This window comes from Alosa pseudoharengus, unplaced genomic scaffold (genome assembly GCF_046254945.1).
Source record: "Alosa pseudoharengus isolate Yale_2024_CS ecotype anadromous, Long Island Sound unplaced genomic scaffold, YU_APseudo_1.1 YU_APseudo_1.1_scf_18, whole genome shotgun sequence".
NCBI lineage: Eukaryota > Metazoa > Chordata > Actinopteri > Clupeiformes > Clupeidae > Alosa > Alosa pseudoharengus.
The window spans coordinates 24,549,597-24,573,766 of NW_027468650.1; the positions used below are offsets into that span (position 1 = coordinate 24,549,597).

Sequence of the window (24,170 nt, forward strand, 5' to 3'; positions counted from 1 at the left end):
ATTTCCGAATAACACATCTAAGCCTTCTCCCTCCGCCCGTTCTCTTCCCCACTCCTGGGCTCACCGATGCTGTCGGGGATGACCTCCAGGAGGTTCTGGGAGAGCAGCAAGTCTGTGAGAGCCAGCAGGCCGCTGAGCTCATTGGGCAATTCCTCCAGACGGTTCTGGGAGATGTCCAGGCATACAAGTCGGCGCAGGTTTCCCAGCTCCTTGGCACAGGGGGAAAAGACTGTTAAAACCCTGGAACATGGCAGTCAGATCTGGACTGTGGAGTAGAGACCGGGACTGTACCCCTGCCAAAATGCTTTGGCTACACTAAGTTTTTGGTAGAGCCTCCAAAAACCCTGGCAAAAGACATTTGAATGTATTTAAGAATAGCATTAGGGTCAAATATAGAATATAGTAAACATATTAAGTCCTATCATTTCAAATAAGTTCAGCCAATGGCAAGAGACCACAACACCTAAAAGCGTAAACTAGCTAAGGCGTTGGCTCGGATCGAGACAAAGAGCGGCCAATGAGGCGCGTGATGTACTCACAGGTGGCAATGAGGTCAGCTGGTTCCTGTCTAACCACAGCTCACGCAGGTTCGGGAGGGCTCCCAGTGTGTCCGGCTGGGTAAAGACCAAGAAGGGAGACAGGTGTGTCAGACAGAGAGGAAAAAAAATATTTAAAAAAAATCACCTGAGCAGAATGAGGTAATGCAGGTGATGTAGTCGGTGGCCTGTTGAAGGGTGTGTATGCATCTGAGAGAGTGTGTGTGGTGTGTGTGACTGATCACACACTTCCAGGCTAAACAAACAGCGTTTTACCGTACACAAACACCATGCAAACCACCTCTTTTAAGGACTGCTCTGCTCTCTACAGGATAATAGATAAACACTGCTATCTACAACCAGCCTATGAAAATCGATTGCACAATCGATTGGACCAACCAACATAAGTTTCGAAAACTAAAATAGGGAATCGATTTTAACCAAATATGTACACTATTCATTTTAAACGAATTAAACAAATGAAAAAGATAGATGTAACAAAACTCAGGGACAAGCAGAAAAATAACAAAGAATTCCGAAGTGCAGTAAGCATTGCGAAAGCTAAAAAGAAAATTCCCACCAATTTTAGGCACCGGAAACAGCTTTTTCGGCTGCTGTGCTGCTGGTGTTTTGCCACGCGATCAACCTGTGCGACATGAGAGATACGAGTGATAGGCCCTAATAACTTGAGGAGTTCGATATGGAAGCACTTTGGGGTTTGGGTATATCAAACTATGGAGAAGGACAAAGCGGTATGCAAACTGTGCAGTCATGAGTTCTATGTAGGCAAAATTTGTTTGACATTTCTAATTGTAAATGCAGCCACGTTGAAGCCTGCAGTAATGTTTTTCACTGATGTTATGGCAGTCCACTCTGCTTATTTTTTTTCGAGAATGTTGCACTCCTGTTTGTCATTGTGCACGAAACTTCACGCCATTGTGTGTTCCTACATAAAGCGCCCCCTTTACATTCGTCCTAATGCCTGTTAGTTGTTCGTGGATTGTCCTATATTTGGCGTTGAAAATTGAAACGTCTTTAGACATTAAAAATAGATTTTACAATCGATTCAATGAACAATTATGTCTCAAGAATTGAACAGGATTTTTTCACAAAAGTGACAGCCCTACCTATAACCAACCAGTCTCTACAGCATTTTCGAAAAGCTATTGTGCCGCTGGAAAGATAAGCTAAAACATCATATGCCTCTAGTGTATGTCTGCATGTGTGTCCGCGTGTGTGTGTGTGTGTGTCAGTGTGTTGCGCATGCCCTCAGTAGACAGCACTGTGCCGGGCACTTTTTCCTGACATCACCCTCACCAGGCCAGTGGGTATTGTTTACCCGCTCTCTGTGTGGCACAGGGTGTTCCCACTACAATGGCGAGACAACAAATTGAGGAAAAAGTGTGTTTAAAAATCAGAGCGAGTGATCCGTTAGAAAGATGGAGAGGGGGAGAGAAATGGGTCATTGATACCCTGGGGTTTCAGTGACATGGGCTGTTTCACAGCCTCAGTGAGCATCATGTGCTCACTGACACACACACACACACACACATACTCACATGCACGCTCACACACGCTGCACCTCAAGAGTGCTCAGGTAGCCATCTACCACTGCTCTGAGTAGAAGGTGTATGGGAGCAGAGCCTAAATTTAGAATGTTGGTGTGGTGAGAAGGTAGCAGTGAGAAGGTGTTTGCCGTAGATTACACGTCTCATTGTGTGTGTGTGTGGGTGTGTGTGTGTTTATTCAGTAGCATGTGTGTATGTAAGGGGCTAATCAAACATCACACTGTCACTGTGCATTGAGAGATTGCAGCTTTTCATTCATCTGTTGAGGACTGACGGTCACACTGCCACTGAGGGCTCAAAGAGAGTGATTCATGTGCGTGTCATACATGCCGTGAATGTATGGTGTTGCACCCGTGTTTGAGTTTAAATGTAGTCTTTATATTTCAGTGCCTTTGTCTGTGTGTGCGTATGTGTGTGTGGGGAGGGGTTGCTTCTGCCTACCAGGACTTCCAGCACATTGCTGCCCAGATCCAGCTGCTCCAGTTTTACAAGAAAGGACAGAGACCTGCAGGGGGAAAGGAGGGGAAAAATTTAGAAAAAGAGAGAAGCAGAGAGAGAGAGAGAGAGAGAGAGAGAGAGAGAGAGAGAGAGAGAGAGAGAGAGAGAGAGAGAGAGAGAGAGAGAGAGGAGGAGGAGGGGGTGTTACAGAACAAACCTTCAAACAGAATGGTGAAGAAGGATATGGAGCATGTGAGTCCAGCCAGACACAGGAGATATCTGCAGGGCTTGCGTGTGTGCATGCGTATGTACACGTGACATCTTGGTGTACAAATTTCTCTGTATGTGTGAGCTAGTTGATCACTTTGTGTATTATAATTGGTCTGCATGTGAATTATTGTATGCATGTATGTATGTATGGTATGTATGTATGTATGTATGTATGTATGTATGTATGTATGTATGTATGTATGTATGTATGTATGTATGCATGCATGCATGCATGTATGTATGTATGTATGTACATGTAAATGTTGTTTGCAGTGAGACCTGCTTTTTGCGTGAGTGTGTGTGTGCAAATCTATATATCTAGATCTATATACAAGGCAAGGCTATAATTTCAGTGTGTGCCTGTGTATACACAATATGCATCACAGCATGCCAGGTACCTGTGTGTATCAGTGCTTGTGTTCAGATATGCGTATAGAGAAGTGTGTGAGATAGAATCTGTGTGTGTGTGTGTGTGTGTGTGTGTGTGTGCTAAAGCTAAAGCCACAACAGTGCTTTTCAAGCAAGTGCCAACCTTTGTGAGCATGTCTTTGTGTGCCCGTGTGTGTGTGTGTTACAGTAGAGGGGGAGCTGCTGTAGACAAGCTAGCTAGCTCTCTCTCACACACACACACACACACACACACACACACACACAATCCAGACAGCCTGCTGCTGAGCCAGCCTATCTGACACGTCCACCATCTGTCATCTCTCACAATCTGTCATCTCTCACAATCTTGCCCCACTCACTCACACACTCTGTCGCTCTCTATCTCCCTCTCTCTCACCACCCTTTCTTTCTGTTCATGTCTTTGTCTATTCCCACTCTTACAATCTTGTACTCTCTCTTACCATCTCTCAGGGAGAAATAATGAGTGACCTAACAAGTAGTCTGTGTGTGTGTGTGTGTGTGTGTGTGTGTGTGTGTGTGTGTGTGTGTGTCTTAAGCTGATTAAAAGCACATTTGGGGTCAGATGTGGGTGAGAAATCTGATGCATTGGGATTAGAAATATCACCAGATATGAAGAGTGGAGTGTTTGCCGTGTTGGGTCAGTCATGCACAACATTGTTGAAATGCTCCGAATTTCTCCACATACATATGAGCCACTTCAAATGCAACTCCCCTGCTGTTATTTGAGAAATTCTTTTTTTAATCAAGCAGCTTCTATTTTAAATAACAAACTCTTGAATCAAGCATGCCAGCAAATACATTTTTTTATATATAAATACCACATGGATACCCATTGTATATCACTTTGCTTGGCACAGACAGGGTGTACATGATCCTCCCTACTCCTAGAAGGCTAGAATTCCGTATACTCCCTCAGTGTGACTTACGTTGGCAAAGACTTCAGCAGATTGTCCCTCAGCTCCAGGGTCACCAGGTTGGCCAGACTGCAGACAAGAAAGATACAGAGGAGAGGAGGAAGGAGGAAGGGGAAAAAAGAGAAAAAACATTGTCAGATGGGAGTTTCATATGACAGTTGGTGTGAGTGTGTGTGCACCCGTGTGTGTGTATATGTGTGTGTGTGTATGAGAGCAGTAGCCAACAGGCCTGAGTGTGAAGGCACCCTGCTGGTGGGTAGAATCACATCATATGGCTGTGGAAGGGTGAGCAAGAGCTGAGCTTGGTCTGTGTGTGTGTATGAGTGTACAGGGGCGCTGACGTGTGTCTCTATGTCTGGCCAAGACTTCTGTCTTCATTCTGGTCATGTGTGTCGAATCATGATCTGTGTGAAAACTCTGCATTTGACAAGTAGGAATGCAGCGGTGTATCTGTGTGTGTGTGTGTGTGTGTGTGTGTGTGTGTGTGTGTGTGTGTGTGGGGGGGGGGGGGGTGTACACTTACTTTCCTATGTCGCTGGGTAGAGTCTGCAGAGACACGTCGTTGAGTGCGAGGTGGGCAAGGCCTCGGAGTTGTGTGAAGCCATCTGGCAAACTGTGAGAAAGAAAGAGAAAGAGAGAGTGAGAGAGAGAAAGAGAGCGTGAGAGAGAGAGAGAGAGAGAGCGTGAGAGAGAGAGTGAGAGAGAGAGTGAGAGAGAGGACCACAAACAGAAAGTCAGGAACAAAGCGAGCGAGAGAGAGAGAGAGAGATGGACATACAGTGAAATAGTTAAACAGAGTGAGCTGAAAGCTGAACATGCCGACTCATCCAGAGCTTTTAGCCTACGCAGCTATGGCCTTGGCCACACAGAGTGTGCGAGAGAGAGAGAGAGAGAGAGAGAGAGAGAGAGAGAGAGAGAGAGAGAGAGAGAGAGAGAGAGAGAGAGAGAGAGAGAGAGAGAGAGAGAGAGAGAGAGAGAGTGTATGTGGAGAGGCAGGCTGTGTATGTAATTTGGTACAAACCCTTTCTCTCCACACACACACACACACACAGCCCAGTGTCCACATTAAAATGTTACTAAAACTCTGCCCATCCCTTCATTCATCTCAATGCTGTTCCAGGAAATGAAACTTGCAGACAAGAGACATGATTCACAACAAGCCTAACTGTGTTTGCTCCAACTAACTGAATTGCCTAAATATCTCACGCTGGAGACGGACATCAGCAACAAGCACTGACGGCAAATACTGCCTATGATAAACATGTCATGTGCCAAGACGACATATATGAGTGCTTCCAAGTGGGTGTGTGTACGTCTGTCCATCCATTACGGTTACACGGTGGTGTTTTAAAAATTACACATTTTGGGCATGATCGAGTTCTCAAACAGATTCTCTATCAAACCGTGTTCTTTGTTCCGCTCGTTGAACTAAGCCCATATTCTGCACCCCCCCCCCCCTTCCTCCTACAACTTTAAAACACGGCCGGTCTCAAAAGCCAAGTGCATGATACGACACAGGCTTCCATTCCAAGCAAGTGACTGAATTTCACAAAGCAGCAGCGCAGTGTGTGACAAGAATTATGACTGATGAGCTGCTGAGCTGATCGGTGGCTATGGGAACCAGCATGCTATTACTCATGTGTGTCAGCAGCACCTGTGGCTCTCAGTAAGGCTCTGCCAGGGATGCTCTCAACGAGATCGGAAAGAAAACTTGAATGTTAGACAGGTACATGTTGTACAGTTACAGTAGATTGAAGCACAATAGATGTTTTTTTACACAGCAATCATCATCATGGCTGAGTCTTTTTTTAGAGTCTAAAAATGAGGTGTCTCTGGCAGGTCACTATTATTTGTAGAACCCTCTGCCCTGTTTGTTTTCTCTGCGGCAGAATGTGTCTGGGACAGCGTGCTTCCCCCCCCTTCCCCTGTCCCCTCTGTCTGACTCCATTGCCGCTTTGGTATGACCCGGCTCATGCTCAGAGCTCCCAAGGGCTCAACCAACCCACTGACCTGGAGAGGGGGTTTCCGCTGAAGTCGGCGATCTCCAGCGCTTTGCAGAACTTAATGCTCTCGGGGATCTCAGGAATGTCTGCAGAAATAGAAATAGAATAAGAGAGAACAGGCAGAGAGAGGTAAGGAGGGAGGGAGAGAGAGGGGGAGAGAGAGAGAGAGAGAGAGAGAGAGAGAGAGAGAGATGCACAGTCAGCAGGATTGGTGCACAGGGGGTGTCATTTCCAACAGAGCGCACATATTCAGGTTCTCCCCTAATCGCTTGCAGATGTCAGGGAAGGGTGAAGGAGAGGAAGGGGACAAAAGGGAGAGCAAAGACGGAAAGAAAGAAAAAGAGTGAGGCATAAGGGGGGGAGAGAGAGAGAGAGAGAGAGAGAGAGAGAGAGAGAGAGAGAGGAGGGAGAGACTACAAGGAGAACAAAATGATGTGGAACAAAAGATATACAGGTGAAAGGGAGGAGTGCAGCTGAAGAATAAACAAGGAAATGACCACAGAAAAAGTAGCCAGAGGGAGGGAGGGGGGCGCTGTAACAGGGGAATGGGAGAGAGAGAGAAAGAAATGTAGAGTGAGTGAGTGTACAGAAAGTCAGAGGGAGAGGGAGAGGGAGTGCAGCTTAATGAGAAATGCGGGTGTAGGGGATCCACTGCAGCATGCTTTTACAGCCAGCTCATCACAAGTGTCTGCAAGCCATTTCAGTGACACACATTTATCCACACAGGTGTGTGTGTGTGTGTGCGTGTGTGTGTGTGTGTGCGTGTGTGCGTAAGCCTGTCACCTCTCTATCACTTCTCCACCATCTGTTTTTGTCATTTTGTTCCAGTCCATTTAGTCAATCAACAGCCTTGACAGACATGACAGGAGTCAACACACCACGTTAAGACAAGACCTTGAACATCTCAATTCAACCCCCTGCTTCACACCATCATTCTGACAGATAGATAGATAGATACCTGCTGGTTACATTCATGCATGCATTTATCCAAGAAAAAGGTGCATGTGTGAATGTCCAGACTCAATTTCAATTTAATTGTACTTATAGAGCGCCAAAACATTACACATGTCTCATGGCGCTTTACAGAGTGTTAGACAATCAGAGAAAAGAAAAGAAAAGAAAAGAAAAGAAAAGGCTCATGGGTAACAAGGGCGAGGAAAAACTCCCTAGAATTGGAGATACATATAGGAAGAAACCTCAAGCAGATCCACAACAGATTGAACTCGGCATAAATGTAGTTCAAGCTGGAATAATCCTAACTGAACACAACATTTTGACTTCTGGTGTAAGTTAGAAACTGTTGAGTGAGCCTGTGTTCTGTGCAGCCGGCCCTTCTGATAACTGCCTGCATGATGACTGCAGAACGGCCCGGGCATCGGGAGGGCGAGGTCCGTGTCCCTAACGGACGTGCCGAGTTGTGGAATGCGATGCGGAGAAGCTAAATAAAGATCTATAGGTTCATCTGAGCTCTCTCTCTCTGTGAGGAGGTGTGTGTGTGTGTGCAGGCGCATCTGTGTGTGAGAGGGAGAGGAGATGGGTGATTTGGAAAATTAATGAAATGAGAGCAGAAGGAGTGAGAGAAAGAGAAACTGTACTGGATAAGAATGGACCTTGCTTGGCAGGTGTTGAGTTTTGGAGCACACCTGCCCTGGCTCCTCTACAGATGGGTTGTGTGTGTGTGTGTGTGTGTGTGTGTGTTGTGTGTGTGTGTGTGTGTAGGGGGGTTGGGGTGGGGTACTGCAGGGGTTGTGGCAAGGCATATTTGACTCCAATCTCACTAACACATGCGTGTTAGTGTACAGCACACTGACTCCTCAAAGACAATAAATGCGGTGCTTCTGCTGAGGTGATATTGCAAGTGCGTTCGCAGTTAAGTTTCAAAAGTGAGCAGTACAGACCCATCTGTTTGGTTAGATAACGCAACTATACAATTTTGTAGAGAGCCGATTTAAGACCGCCCTCAGTACAAATGGCTCACCCAGAACAATAGAAGTCTAAAACCCATGCTTCCTCTATCCTCGTTTCCCTTTTTATTACAACTACCATCATTTCCCAAATATTAGCCACATCGTAAATACACCACATGGCAGTGTTTTATGCAAACAAAAAAAATGAATAAATTGTATTTTGACCACCATTGTTATAAACCCCAGCTTATTTTAAAATACTTGTGTCACAAAAAACAAAAAAATCCAAGTGGCTACCTGCATCAGTTAAGCTAACAGTTTTTTGAGGCCGCAATCCCTTTTAGTTATAGGCTAGCTATATAGCTGGAATAACCCACTACCGTTACCAGTGAATTATGCTAAGATAGCGAAGCTAACAGTGTCAGAATGGGTTATTGCATGCACAGAGAAGAGAAGGGCATGTATCCTTTTATCCAACTCGGTATCTATACTGTAACAGTGACTATACTGTAATAGTCATGATGCTTTGAGTATGGACTGTTACTGGATAATTCAGCTTTTCCCCTCAGCTGAAGCACACAAGAGAGGGGTGATGGAAATCATATTGGCTTGCAGTCTTCATCGCGGTTGAATGAACATTGAATGAACCGTCTGGAACATCATTCCAAAGCCCTCCACCTTGTTGAATGAGCATGAACTGTATGGAGTTACATTTGTTCCACTTTTATGAGCGAGCAATAGCACAATTTGAGCGCAGAAAAATATTTTGAGCGAGCACACAAATTATATTTTGAGGAAAAATGAAACTCGAGCACAAAAAAACTTGTAGTTGAGCAAACAGGAATCTATGTTGTGCTCCACAAATGTCTTTGCCTGTTTGCTAATATCAATATGTATATGCAACATCAGCCCCCTTTCTTTCAGTTTCACTGTACGTGCTCACATAAACTGTTCCTCCACTAGCTCAGGAGATCTCGGTCGCGCTCGCTCAACTTCGTCTGTGTGCTCGCTCAAAACTGTCGACAACGTTATGTTTGTTCCACAATTCATCAACCAATCAGAAAATTCAGGGGTTGAAGTCCAATTCTCATTGGCTGCTGAAGTCCACAACGCCTAGCGTCATTTACTAGTGTCAGTCGTTACCGTGGCTGAAACGCCCCCAAGGGGGAAAATATTAGTTTCAATTGCATGTAATCTAATGGAGGTGCACCGGCTTGAGTACAGAAAACACCTATAAAAATATTAAATCTTTTAGGAAACCTCAATAAAAGGCACAAACACGTTTGAACTGAGAGTTTCATTTTTCCTCAAAATATAATTTGTGTGCTCGCTCAAAATATTTTTCTGTGCTCAAATTGTGCTATTGCTCGCTCATAAAAGTGGAACAAATGTAACTCCATAGAACTGGCCTTACTGGTAGGAATACAGAAATAACCCGTTTCTCTACAGCCCTTGGTGTGTGAGTTTTTTGACCTGATTTATACAAGTGTGTGTGTGTGTGTGTGTGTGTGTGTGTGTGTGTGTGTGACAATGTGCGTGACTGTGTGTGTCGGCCATGTGACTCATGTCCATCACTGGCCGAGGGCTGGCCTTTGTTTCATGTGTGTATTTTTGCGTGCACACGCCTTTGAGAGTTCCTACTTCTGCAACTGGTCTATTTTCTTTCCCCAAGTATGGGAGAAAATAATTTGACATGGAAGACAATGGCCAGCTGCTGACAGTAGTGGTATTCAGACCGAGGTATATGCGTGCGTGTGTGTGTGTGTGTGTGTGTGTGTGTGTGTGTGTGTGCATGTCAATGACTGTTTGGGTGTGTGCATGACTGTGTATGAGCCTGTGTCTGAGGATTTATGGGCACATGGGGCACAATGCACAAATATGGGTATCTGAGGGCATGACTGAAATAGAGGGTATTCATCAGAGGCGTGTGTGTGTGTGTGTGTGTCCACGTACCATTTCTGGAGATGTCCAGCTCGACCAGCTGCATAAAGTTTGCCACCTCTGGCGGGAGTCGCTGGATCTCATTATCACTCAGGCCCAGCTTACGCAGGTTCAGCAGGCGGAAGAATGGCTACAAAACACAACAAAGAGAGAGAAACGTCGTCAGGAAAACATGACTTCCACTGGAACAAGCACACACACACACACACACAGAGTATGAGTCAGTGGAGTGGCTCTTCCACAGGAAAACAGTGTGTTAAACAAAAGGGAGAGAGCGTCGCACTGTCCACTGATTACAAACATGTCAGTGTGTCTCTAAAATAGCCTAACAGGCTCTGCATTCAACATGGGGACATGACATCTACATGCCTGCCAGAGACCCTCCCCCAGTCAAAATAGCATCACACAGCATGTTGGCAAACCAGCAGAACAGATCACTGCTCACTATTGCACAGAGAGAGAGAGAGAGAGAGAGAGAGAGAGAGAGAGAGAGAGAGAGATTGGGGAGGAGGGGTTGCCAGTTTCTGCTCCCCTGCACTGAGGAGCCCTTGTTGGCTAGGCTGCATTCAGTACATTCCTCTACTCAATGTCTGGAGCTGGCAGCCCTTTTACACACACACGTACGTACGTATGTACACAATACACATACACGCACAAAAACACAGCCACATCACCTCATGTACAAACAGGACAAACTTAGGTACATGAATGCACTGACTGACTATAGGGCGGGGGTTCAGTGATGTCACTACCTGTGTAGCCTGTGAGCATAATGTGGCTGTTTGCCATGGGAACAAGGCAAACTAGAATCCCTTCATTTTTGAAAACTTCATTTGGAACATCACTACCTAGAAATGAAAACTGAACAACCAACAGAGACACTTGCGCTGACTGTAGTGCACGTTTGGTCAGAAAGTCACCGGGCCGTGGGAGTCACAGGGAAGTGACATCTCACTGGGCTCTGCCAAGCTGATAAGCACACATGTATCTACACTGTAGGTACCACTTTCACACATTTCCATCAGGTAGGGTTAGACCATAGACATGAAGAGCTGGCCTCCATGCTTCCTAAAACTAGCAAATAAAATGCAGATAAGCACACAGGCAGTCTTACAGGCTTAATATGGGGTATGCCCATGTCAAAGGCAGTTGTGATGATCAGCTTTGCTCTAAATTCTCTCTCTCTCTCTCTCTCTCACTCCAGCTGCGGCTCTGCAGATCCCGCACACACAAACATGACCCACAGACACACAACCTAAACCTCCTGGGTAGGAAACACTCTGACATGACCCTTCGTAATACAAGGGCTGAAAATGGACCAAAAGCACAGTGGGAATACATTTCATTAACATACTTGTGTTTGTTTACAGGCATGAAGAAGACACACACGCACACACACATGGTTTGGCAGGAATGTCCAGGAGACTGGTTAGTGTACAGTCGAGGTTTGCAACTCCAGCTGACTAATAGATGAAATGACTATGGCCATGACCATTGACATCATTGCGGATGGGCAGCAGAGCGCGCCAAGTGCCTGTGTGTGTGTGTGTGTGTGTGTGTGTGTGTGAGAGTGTGAGAGAGAGTTTGTGTCTGAGTGTGTGTGTGTGTGTACATACAAGTGTGTGCCTGGTTGGCAGGTGATGGGTATCAAGTGACGGGAAGACGGGTAACTTGACACATGGTTCCCCCTGACCTGTACTACTCCCATTGGAACACACACACACACACACACACACACACACACACACACACACACACACACACACACACACACACCTACAGCCTGTACACAAGCACAAAAAGGCAGAAGAATTGTTTCAAAGAAAAAAGAAATCCTGTTTCCACATATAGCAACGGATGGAATTTGCAAGTGCAGGGCCGGATGCCAAGGAGCATTCAGACAAAATTATAAATGCACACGGGCAAACGGACCCACACACACACACCAAATGCTCTGATAGGACAGAGATGGTCTATAAGTTCATGGATGAACACAATGTTCAAGTTAAATATTTACACATAGTGGAGGGGGCGGGAGGGGGGCAAGTTTGAAAGAGAAAGAGGGGGATGGGCCTCAAAAAGGGAAAATACAAAGAGAAAAGAAGTGAAAGCAAGAGCAGAAAAGACAGAGGGGTAAGATGAAAGAGGGAGTTCTCCCCCACCGCATGGCCCCCTGTACACTGGCTCTGTCCAGACGGCCCTTTGGCTCTCTTGGCTGCTGTCCACTCTTCTTTGCTGCTCTCGCTCTCTCTCTCGATCGCTCCATCTTTCCCTTGCTCGCTCCCTCTCCTTCGCTCACACACACACACACTCTCTCTCTACCTCATACATGCATCTACTTTCTGACTTGTTAACTCTTTTCCTCTACAGTGTGCATGAGAAAGTAAGTGTGTGTCTGCCAGAGAGAGGAAGAGTGTGTGTGTAATGTAATCAGTACTCAGTGCCAGTGATTAGAACTCCTCACAAAGGCACCCATTCACTCTCCAACGGCCAGACCAGCTCCATACACACAAATCTGCCTCTTACACACACACACACACACACACACACACACACACACACACACACACACACACACACACACACACACACACACACACACACACACACACACACACACACACACACACACACACACACACACACACACACACACACACACACACACACACACACACACACACACACACACACACACACACACACACACACACACACACACACACACACACTTTAGCCCTGAATCTCCAACACACCCTCCATTTGTATCTCCTTTGTGCATTATTGAGTGTGGCCTGCTTCATTACATTATGGACTCCAACTTGGCTGCTTGACCGTGTGGTGTGTATGTGGAGGCATATATGGAGTGTACACAAAGGTAGATGAACAACACACAGGTATGAAAAGGGAATTGGCCGAATGAAAGAGTGAGTGAGTGTGTGTGTGTGTGTGTGTGTGTGTGTGTGTGTGTGCGCACAATTCAGATGTGTTTTTACACTTATTAGTCAGGGTCAAACTGCTGTAAAAGTAGGCCTGGATTTGATCCTCTAGGGGCTTCTGCTGTGTGTGTGTGTGTGTGTGTGCCTCCACAGGGAAGGCCCAACCACACACAGATCCCCGCCTACCTGCTCAAGGTCAGACAAGCACAGCCGGTCACCATGAAAGCATCCTTTTTATTCACTGTAGCTGACCGCCTCTCACACTCGCTTACAAAACACCCCCACAACAGCGCTTACAGCAAGCAGCATTTCTATGCCTGAACATTTCTGTGCCCAAGTTCATCAGGACTATCTGCAAAGCCGTTATAAATAATTATCTTTCTTTCAAATTTTAAAAAGGCCAGGCCCATGTCCAGCACAGTGCCTGAGAGCTGTAAGCCTCCATCCATAAGGATCCAAGTACAGCCAGAGAGAAACTGCATATGACGGATAATTGTCTAGTCGGCATGAGGTCATATCCTGCAAAACTCTGAACATTTCCCAGGCTTTACAGCTGTTGTTTATCATTAAGCTGTCAGATGCAGTTATCATGCATTTTTTCCAAAACATTTAGCTTTGGACTACTACAAGGAAACGTCAAACATCGACTCTTGAGAGCTGTTTGTTGTCACCAAGTTGCTTTGCAATGTGAGAGAGAGAGAGAGAGAGAGAGAGAGAGAGAGAGAGAGAGAGAGAGAGAGAGAGAGAGAGAGAGAGAGAGAGAGAGAGAGAGAGAGAGAGAGAGAGAGAGAGAGAGAGAGAGAGAGAGAGAGAGATAGAGATAGAGATAGAGATAGAGATAGAGATAGAGATAGAGAGATACTTTATTGATCCCTAGGGGAAATTCAAGTTCACTCTATCTATCTATCTATCTATCTATCTATCTATATTGCACGATTGTCACAACTTGGTGACAACAAACAGCTCTCAAGAGTCGATGTTTGACATTATGTATGTATGACATTACTTCCGGTCATTCCTCAACCAAACGAATAAACAGGCAATGCGTGCGAGAGGGAGAGATAGAGGGGAGAGAGAGGGGAGGGGTGGAGACAATTGAGAGAGATTGGTGAAGAGGGCCAATAGCACACAGATGCTTCAATGTTCCAGTCAAGTGACTTTGCTTGCCACAGCCCTCCCCAATGAAACCATTACTGACACACACGCACACACACGTGTGCACAAACACACACACCCATATCCACATAAACCCACGCGTCATGCTTGATAACAGGAGACCAAAACAAGTTAATAGTTTCCAGGCTCCAAGTCAACGCATCGCAGCACACCGACACAGACACACCAGCATACCTTTTACTGTGATGCCTGATGGCATGCTTCTTCTCTTAAAGTCATTGTCTCTGTAGCCTCCAGGCTCTGTTTTTAGCAGGTGCTGTAACCCGCAAAGCCCACAGCAAGGACTCCATATTTGGCAAGCTGCCGAGGTGGCCTGGAGCACAGGGTGTGTTCAGCAAATTTTAACTTGTAGATTAATCCACTGAATAGCCACACACACACACACACACACACACACACACTACAGAATGACAGGAGGAGAGAGAGAGGAAAGAGGAGTATTCTTGGGACATATTTTGGAGAGGTTCCGGTACCGGGATTGCGGCACTCTTTGGGAGAGACTTGTGCTAGCATGCTCAGACATTCTGGGTAGAGCAATCCTTGCATGGCGTCATTGCACCACAAACACACACACCTGCGCGTATTCAAAACTCTTATCAAACCAGATGTCTATTGCTCCATGTGTTGACTACTGTATGTGGAGAGAGTCTGGTCTCAGACCTGTTAGGGGAGTCAGGTCTCAGATGTGCTCGTATGAGTCTGGCTGCTTTATAAGCTGGGATCCAGATGACCGAAGCCACACAACCACCAGTGGTTACACTGGCAAGGAGACTGTGACCACTCGTATTAACTTTGCATGTCTATACCTCCCCCTTTTTCTGTGCTGCACACATACATACACACACATAATCCATCACCGATTCTCTGTAATGCTCCATTATATTCCTCTCAGATCAACAGCACTCCAGATATCCCACTGGCTTCATGTTTGCACACAGACACACACACACACACACACAGACACACACACACACACACAGACACACACACACACACACTGAAGGTGCATGTGCTTAAGGGGAGGGCAGACAGGAACAAATGCTTTTGTGATTGCCCTCTCTTTTCAATAGGGGGCAGAGAGAGGGAGAGGGAGAGGGAGAGGGAGAGGCATGGGAGGATTTGGTTGAGTGAGTAAGTTGGCCAGTGTGTGGGGCAGGAGGCCATAAGAGGGGACTCTATAGGGCAGCCATAGATCCGTGTGTTCAGGGAGTGCTTAGGGTGTATGTGCGTCTTCAGACAGACAGTCAGACAGACACAAACAAAACAGGACTGAGTCACACACACACAAACAAAATAGGACTGTCACACACACACACACACACACACACACACACAAAACACGACTGAATCACTCACTCACTCACATAGAATTCCTGAAACACTGCAACAGGTGCTCCCTAAGACCCCCCCCCCCTATCCATAAACAGTCAGGGTAGGATTGGGGCTTTTCCTGATGAGTCAGACAGAAGACTGAGGATTTTCAGATCAACTATGTGTAAGTGTGTTGTGTGTTTGTGTGTGTCACCCGCACAACAGGTTCATCATTCACACACCTTCTCCCATCACACACACAAACACACACTTCCCTATACAACATGAAGTAAAAGTAAAAGTTAAAGGTTTTCCTTTTCTTTCCACTGTTTTGAGTCAGTTTGAGTCATACTACTCAAAGGTACTGAAGAAGCTGGTTTGATGGAGATAAGTGTGTATACAGGGAAAAGCGTGTGAGGTACAGTGAAAAAGTAGAAACAAAGATGAACATGGTGATTTCAGGTTGTGAAAGTTAAGATGTATGAAGACAAAGTGAGAAATAGGATGGGACAGGAGGCATGTCCATCATCTACGTCCCTCCCAGTTGACTCATGGAAGGGGACCCCACAAATCCTGCATATGAATACATCTCCCTTACCCTCCCCCGATCCCCCCCTCTCTCTGCTCTTCTCTCTACTTTCCCCTCTTTCAGTCTCCCCCTATCAGTTCTTCCACTTTCCCTCCACCACTCCCCTCTCATTTGTCTCTTCTTTTCTCTCCAACTTTTCTTTCTCTGCACTCCCTCCTTTAAGTCTTGGCATGAGGACAAAGGCTCTTCTGCTGCATGTGGAGCTGTCAATCAAAGAGGGTGGCCCCACCCCCAGCCCATCGTGGGCTGCCTGAGCCATTGTTTAAGTAGAGAGAGAGAGAGAGAGAGAGCGCGAGAGAGAGAGAGACAGGGGAGTGCAGAGAGAGAGAAGAGAAAGGGAGATTAGAGAGAGAGCGAGAAAGAGAGCGAGAGAGAGAGAGAGAGAGATGGATGGAAACAAAAGCAGAGGATGAGTAAGAAGAGGGATTGGGGTGGAGAGGGAGGGTGAAAGAAAAGGGGAGAAAAAGACTGAGACGATAATGCAGTTGATAATTAATGAGGAAAGCATGGAGGACAAAAGAGCCACAGAGAGGGGGTTACATGAGGCAGCAGAGAGAGGGAGAGGAAAACAACAAGGGCTGAAGAGGGAGGGAGAGAAGGAACAAATGAGGAGAAAAAAAGTAAGAGGGACAGTCATGTTGGTTAGTTCCTCCTAGACTCTACAAACCACATCTTTGACACGTCTCAGCCTTTCAGCTGAACACTACAGTATTCATTAAGAGCATCAATTTCTACAGCGGAGTTGTGTATGTGGCAGAGCTTTTATACTGCAGCTTGGAATGGCAGATTTTATGAGGGGTGTGTGTATGTGAGAGAGAGAGAGAGAGAGAGAGAGAGAGAGAGAGAGAGAGAGAGAGAGAGAGAGAGAGAGAGAGAGAGAGAGAGAGAGAGAGAGAGAAAGAAAGAAAGAAAGAAAGAAAGAAAGAAAGAAAGAAAGAAAGAGAGAGAGCGGTGAGAGAAAGAGAGCAAGAGAGAACGAGAGCGACAGAAAACAAGAGTGAGACTTCACCAGTGATGCCCTCCACAAAATAACGGCTTGTTCTAAAGATAAATCTTCAACATGTCTATGCCCATGTCCATGTGTGGTGATCTTGCTCTATCAGATTGAGTTCACCGGTTATCCAGCTGCACTTGTATTGTAGCTGTGTAGAGCATACAGAGAGACGGGTCTTAATACATTCGTCTTAAGACAAAAGCCCTGCTTCTTTTTTCACAGTAGCCAATCCCCATCTCTCATTTGCTGATGAAAAAAAAACCCCAGACTGGCCAACCTTCCACAGGCTGTGGCTTTGGCTCAAACACTGTGCCATATTATTTCACTGCATCAGAGCAAAGGCCTTTACACACACTGATCCTCAAAGTCAGACGTGCAGAACTACACACATAATCAGTTACTTTGCTAACCACATTAAGCATTAACCCACACACTACCGTAATAAACGATTAAGGTAAGAGATCAAATAGGGAGGATGCAGAGACAGTTCAAACCAGCACACACTTCCCCCCTCTTCCACCACATTGCACAGAGATAGATGGGGTCAGAGGAGCAGAACATCTCTCGCTTACTTTCGCACACACACACACAGCTGTTTTAGCTGCTGACTACGCTAGTTTCTCACACGCAAAAAAGACAACAAAGCACACGTACACACACGTACACACACAGAGGGAATGCGGCTGCCAAATGACATTAAGGGCCAATCAGACTCATGGAGCCAGACATACAACGATGTACATGGAGACGAGCGGGAGGGGAATTTAATCTCAACGTGCGTTGGAATGCAGAGAGGGCAATCAATCCAATTCTCTCCAAAGGCTGATGCTAAGGTGCACAGTGCAGTATCAGAACGCAAATGGAAAAATTAGGTGATGGTGGTGGCAGCACACTTCGAGTGGATTTGAGGAGTTAAAGCATAACTTTCGCCAAAATGCATCCTAGGGTGTTTTTGTGAATGTACCCGAGTCAAACTTTCGTTTAATAGCATCATTACGTTCGAAGCGCCACTTTTAAGCTTGTCTGTTTAAGCTTGAGAACATTGTTTGTGTACACAGAGTTTACTAAAAAGAAAGGTTTTGAACAACACTTGGTTTTTCTGCTCGCCGCCATCTTGCCAGTCAAGGAGTGAGTTGTCCAAAACCTTTCTTTTTAGTAAACTATGTGTACACGAACAATGTTCTCAATGCTCGAGTTCATGTGTAGAGACACTGATGATACTTCGATCAAAGTTTCATGTTGTGTCAAGCCTTCTTAGCGTTTTAAAAATAGCGAGTTTGATGTGATCATGTATCAAAATAGTAGTGCCCCTACGATTCCCATTCAAAAGGCCATTTGACCGGAAAACGACAACACGGACAAGCTTAAAAGTGGCGCTTCGGACGTAATTATGCTTTTAAACGAAAGTTTGACTCGGGTACATTCACAAAAACACACTAGGATGCATTTTGGCGAAAGTTACGCTTTAACAAGTCGTCAGCCTTGTTTCTGTTGGCTCAGGATGTTCTAAACAGCAGAGTTATACATGGAGATGTCTACAGATGCGTACCTTCCTAACTAAGTGGCAACACCACATCTGGGCAAATTAAACTGCAAAACAGTAGATTAAATGTGCATGTGCAAAGGACTGTGCAGTGCACAAGACTGAGAGTGTGTGTTCACAGCTCGTGCAACACTGGAGAGGAAGCAGGTGTGGTGGTCATATCTCACATGTCAGGAGGACCAAACCCCTCTAGCTTCAACTAATACCAGGCAGCATTTGCTTCTGCCGGTTATGACCCTATTTACGGTCCAAAAAAAAAACAATTAAACTAAGAGAGACTAGGCTATACGTGGTGCTAAATATAGCTCATAATCGGCAGTGCTGCATGTTCCTCAGGACAGAACACACACACACAGACACAGACCGACACATACACACACATACACACACACACACACACACACACACACACTTGCACCTGCGAGAGCCGTTGTGGTCCAGTCAGTGTGGTTAACCTGCCGTGACCTGTAGCTAGGGAACAGTGTGTTTCCTTCTGACAGTCAATCAGAGGCCGCCGAGCTTGCTGAGCTAACGGCACTGAAACCGGCTCTGTTTGGCGCTGACGTCGTCAGCTGGCCATCACTAAACAAGGCTTAATTTAACTTAACCCACACCAGCACCACTGCTAATGAGGCTATTAGAGGAAACCGTGATCCCACCGCACAGTGCTGAGATCAGACAAAAACAGCACATGTGTGAGAGACTGAGAGAGAGAGACAGAGATGGAGACAGAGAGAGAGAAAGCAAAAGAAAAAGAGAGAGAAAGAAATTAAGAAAGAAAGCAAGAGAGCAAGCAAGAGAGAGCAAGTGAGAGAGAGAGAGAGCGAGAGAGAGAGAGCGAGAGAGAGAGAGCGAGAGAGCGAGAGCGAGCAAGTGGAGGGCTTGTCCATAACTACTTGCTTTAAAGGGCTTTCTAGAAGGGTTAAAGATAGAGCCGTAAGCCAAGCAGTGGTCACTATCAGAGGCTAATCACCTGCTTTAGTGGCCAAACAAGCCACAGGTTGATAGAGCAAGTGGACTATGTAGAAAAGGACAGACATGGGTGTGGCCAAAAGAGGAATTTTAACTGCTGTGGAGGGATTTTGCATGTAAAACCACTGCCAAAAATGAACAAGGAAAACCATAATCCCACACACACACACACACTGCAATGATGATTTCTCTTAAGTGATGTAAGTGGGGATTTGGCAGGAAGCACTGTTTTTATCTCCCATGTCCTTTATCATGTTCGGGCGACCACGGCATCATCAGCCAGTGACCCAGAGCTTAGCCCCACAAAACTGCACCTCAAGAGGTGCAGAGATGCTCCAATGGCAGAAAAGCCCTCCGCAAATCTCTCCATTACCTACACGGGTTTACTCTCCTGAGCTACACACCCAGTCACATGTTCTCTTACGGAAAAGGCTCGGAGCATTTCTTTCCAGCAATTAACACTCTGCTCCTGACACACACACACACACCAACCAAATCATGTGACTAAGTTAACAAAGTGCAAAGAGTTCACGTCGGCGTGTGAACACAGAAAGACAATGCTGTACGGCCCAGATGATGACAAGGGAGCCAGCAAAACAGGAAGTGCAGTCTAAAGACAACTTGAGGAACACACACACACGCACGCACGCACGCACGCACACGCACACACACACACACACACACACACACACACAGAAGGAAATTGTCCACTTTGAGGAGACAAGCAGTTGCGAACTGAAACAACACTCTTTGACATGGGGTCAAATCTGACTCCTGGAGCTGATTAATTAGCCAGGTCTTATATTCACTGATAGGCTAATTATACTCTCATTTTCAGGATGCCTTTCTACTACCACACAAACACACCCACTGCTGTACTATCAGGAGAATCTAGTACGAAAGTTCAGTTACTGTGTGTGTGGGTTGTTAAGAGTGCTCTCGCTCTAGTTTCGGCTTGCAACCCTGAGCTTTGCAAACAGCTGATCAATGCCACACTGCAACACAACAGCTCTGGCCAACCTCTAGGTTACATCACAGCACGGAAGAGAACAAAACCAGCGAGTGGTAGTGCTGTCGAGGGTTGCTTAACTAACCCCAAGAACATCCTTACACTAGGATACATTCTGAATGCAGCACATATCACACTTTTAGGATGAGCTATGCACGTCATTCCGCTAGAGAATCTGCGCTTCGGAATGTCTCCATCTCCGCTGTACCTCCCCATCCCGCCCAATTCTCGGCACGGGGCCGGGCATTGTGTCTGTAGAGACCACTTCCTGTCAAAGCCAGAAGTCCTGTCGCCATGGGCATTCTGTGATTAAACACTGCTAAATATACAGCAGACTCAAGCAGCACCAGTGGGTCACAGACATGCAACTGTCTTTGGACACGAATGTGAATAACTTAAGAAGACCATGCTCCTGTTAAGTCCTTACCACATTAAGTGTCAAAGCACAAAGTGGGGGCCCCTTCTGGTTGGAAACTGGATGAACTCCTAGGATTGTTTGGGAGAAATTCTTAAGCTTTTGAGGAATAAGCTTTTTCATTTTTTCTTAGGTATATGCAACAGTGGTGGTGTAATTCAAAATTGTGGGGGCTTCATAAATGCGTTGTACATTACTGGGACACCATGTTGTCTATCTATGGCTCTTAAAAACACAGACACTGTGTGTGTGTGTGTGTGTGTGTGTGTGTGTGTGTGTGTGTGTGTGTGTGTGTGTGTGTGAGAATTGAGAAGCGAGTGACACAGGGATATTGTGTGTGTGTGTGTGTGTGTGTGTGTGTGTGTGTGTGTGTGTGTGTGTGTGTGTGTGTGTGTGTGTGTGTGATTGCGTCTGCGTACGTGCGTGTGTGCGTGTGTATACGTTTGTGTGCAGCGCAACTGTATAACTGACTCTGAGAAGCTCCCTCAGATACAGTGGGGTTAATAGAGTCCTGCGGTGTGGGAGTGAAGTCTCACAGAGAGGGCATTCAAGGGCGGGCAGACACAGAGCCAGTACTCTCCGCGTACATTCTAGAACATTCCTCTGCCCAGAGAGTGGAGTATTATATGCCTGCTTGCGTACGTGTGAGTGTGTGTCTGTGCGTGACGACGGGGCCCATCTCCATGGAAGTTGTGAGATATGGATCTCTGTATGTGAATGGCAAGTTTTGGGAACAAGTGTTATGTGAACCAGTCACCAGATGGCTGGCTATGAGAGAAATGTGATATGAATCGGTATGATGTGAACCTTGTGATTGCATATGAACACGTGTGTTTGTGTCTTGAGGCATGAGCAATCTGGAGGACTCGTGCCCTGATGCTGCATGTGAAAGAGTTATCCAACACAAAGAGTAGGTTTGTCTGTGCATGTTTATGGGAGCAAGAGGCTAAGAAAGAAGGTGTGTGTGTGTGTGTTCTCTGGAGTTCCAGGTTCTCAGGCACTCTCTCAAACCTCAAAGCCCAGCAGCAGCTCACCAGAGCAGAGAAAAAAAGGACAGAAAACTGGGTGTGTCTAAAGGTGTGTGCACCTCATAAGATGACCACTCTGGACCACACAAGCAGCACAGCCCTCTATGACAAGACCCAGGCAACACACACACACACACACACACACACACACACACACACACACACACACACACACACACACACACACACACAATTCATATCCACACCACAATGACTAACATTATTCAGACCCGGTCATTATTAGTGATTCATTATAATTTAAAACGCAGATAATTTGGTTTGCCAACTGGGTTTACAGTCCTCATTTCTTCGTCCTCTCCGAATAAAGAAATCATACTAAAAACCAAACAAACAGTCCCCCGCCTCCCAAACACACACTACACTGAAGTGCATTAGCCATGGGGTGTGTGGCTGGAATGAGGTTAATATGATTAATATGAATGGGCCAGTGCTGCTCTCAGATCCATATTAGAGAGAGTTGATCTGCCACTGTGTTTGCATCCAAACATCTGTCACTGCTACGGAGAGCTGGATTACACGCCATACACTGGAGTATGTGTGCATGATGAGCTATAGACCCTTTCAAGAGAGTTCCATTATCAGCATCATAGTTGGCCCCACAAGACTTCCTTTTTAACATTCCATATGTTATCTTAATGCAGAGGAAGTAGATTGGGGCTCAAATAGAACGTTCAAGCATTGTTTTTGTTTTTATTGTTGAAAGGGTCTATATCCAACAAGTATGCATTCAGCATCACTCACATACACACACACACAGTCACACACACACACACACACACACACACACACACACACACACACACACACACACACACACACACACACACACACACACACACACACACACACACACACACACACACACACACACAGTACAAGGTCAAGGCAGGCTAGAGACATTGTGACGACACTACAACACAGAGGCAGACACACAGATTGACAGAGTAGCAGCCTAGACGGGGTCGACGCGGAGCAGAAAGCCACAGTAATGACACTGGCTACAGACATAAAGACAGGCACAAACATAACATCAACTCAACAAGATCAATCAGAGCTCATCAGCAATGGTAATAATGTGCCTGTGAGCACAATAAACACAGACTACGACACACACACACACACAGTATGACCCAAAATGGACACCGGCTACAAGATACTATGACCCAAAATGGACACAGACTACAACGTACTGTATGGCCCAAAATGGACACACAAACAGTATTGAGAATCTGGAAAACTGCCAGTCAGAGCACTCTCCTCCTGCAGCCTATAAATCAGGTGAGTGTGTGTGTGTGTGTGTGACTGTGTGTGTGTGTATGTGAGGGAGCATCCGCAGGAATAAGAGAGGAAGCATCCTAAGAAGCAGAGCCAGAGGAACAGAGGAGCTGAGGGTCACAACAGGGTGAGGAGAAGAACAAGCAAGCAGTCACATGAGCAGACAGCACGCATCAGCACACACCTACTGAAGCAGCCAATCAGAGACTCTAAGCATAATACCAGTCATCAGTCAATGGCCTATCTGAGCACAGGGTCAGAACTGACAAAACTTTAAACACAACACTCCAAATGAAAGAAATGTAATTGGACACCTGAACCCTAAGTCTTAGTAATAGTGTGTGGTTGGTTTACTGATGTTGTTACTGTTATGTTGCTATGACAAGGGCATGACGCAAGAGTCAATAGAATGTAAAGTGGAGCAACATAATCCAGTGCGTTGCAATCTCCAGTCTGTTGTTTTACCACACAACAAGGCAAGAATGTACTTATCCAGTGAAGTAGGGCCTCTCCAAAAGGCCCATTAGATGCATGGTCTTACATCAAACCCAACCCAGCACCATTAACAAACCCATTGTAGCCATAACACATTATGGCTGATGAGGAGCAGACAAGACAAGAGGGAGGGGGAGAGGAGAAAGAGGAGACACGGAGAGAAAAAGAAAAGCTTTTATTTATTATTACCTGCAGGCGCAAGCATGTTGACTTGCCTTGTGTATGAAATGCACTATACTAGTAAAACTGCCTTGTCTGGGGGCCTAAATGTAGAGAGGGGGGGGGGGGGGTATGTTTGCAGGTCCTTTCAGGATTAGAGGATTAGTTCACTGAGTGCTGTTTGAAGACAGGTAATAACAGCCCTGGGTCCACAAAAAGCAGTCTCTCTCTCTCTCTCTCTCTCTCTCCCGCACAC

At 46.0% G+C, this 24,170-nt stretch overlaps 1 protein-coding gene across 7 annotated transcripts in view; it reads right to left on the reverse strand.

Moving 5' to 3' along the window:
• scrib (scribble planar cell polarity protein) overlaps window positions 1–24,170 on the reverse strand; it is an 82,914-nt gene that overhangs the window by 43,721 nt on the left and 15,023 nt on the right. For all 7 annotated transcript variants that reach the window (XM_076290701.1, XM_076290695.1, XM_076290696.1 and 4 more), the window contains exons 2-8: window positions 10,001–10,118; window positions 6,148–6,226; window positions 4,661–4,750; window positions 4,150–4,206; window positions 2,546–2,609; window positions 540–614; window positions 65–209 (exon numbers count right to left, since the gene is read on the reverse strand). In XM_076290701.1, the coding sequence (XP_076146816.1) occupies window positions 65–209; window positions 540–614; window positions 2,546–2,609; window positions 4,150–4,206; window positions 4,661–4,750; window positions 6,148–6,226; window positions 10,001–10,118 (628 nt within the window). The remainder of the gene's footprint in view (window positions 1–64; window positions 210–539; window positions 615–2,545; window positions 2,610–4,149; window positions 4,207–4,660; window positions 4,751–6,147; window positions 6,227–10,000; window positions 10,119–24,170) is intronic.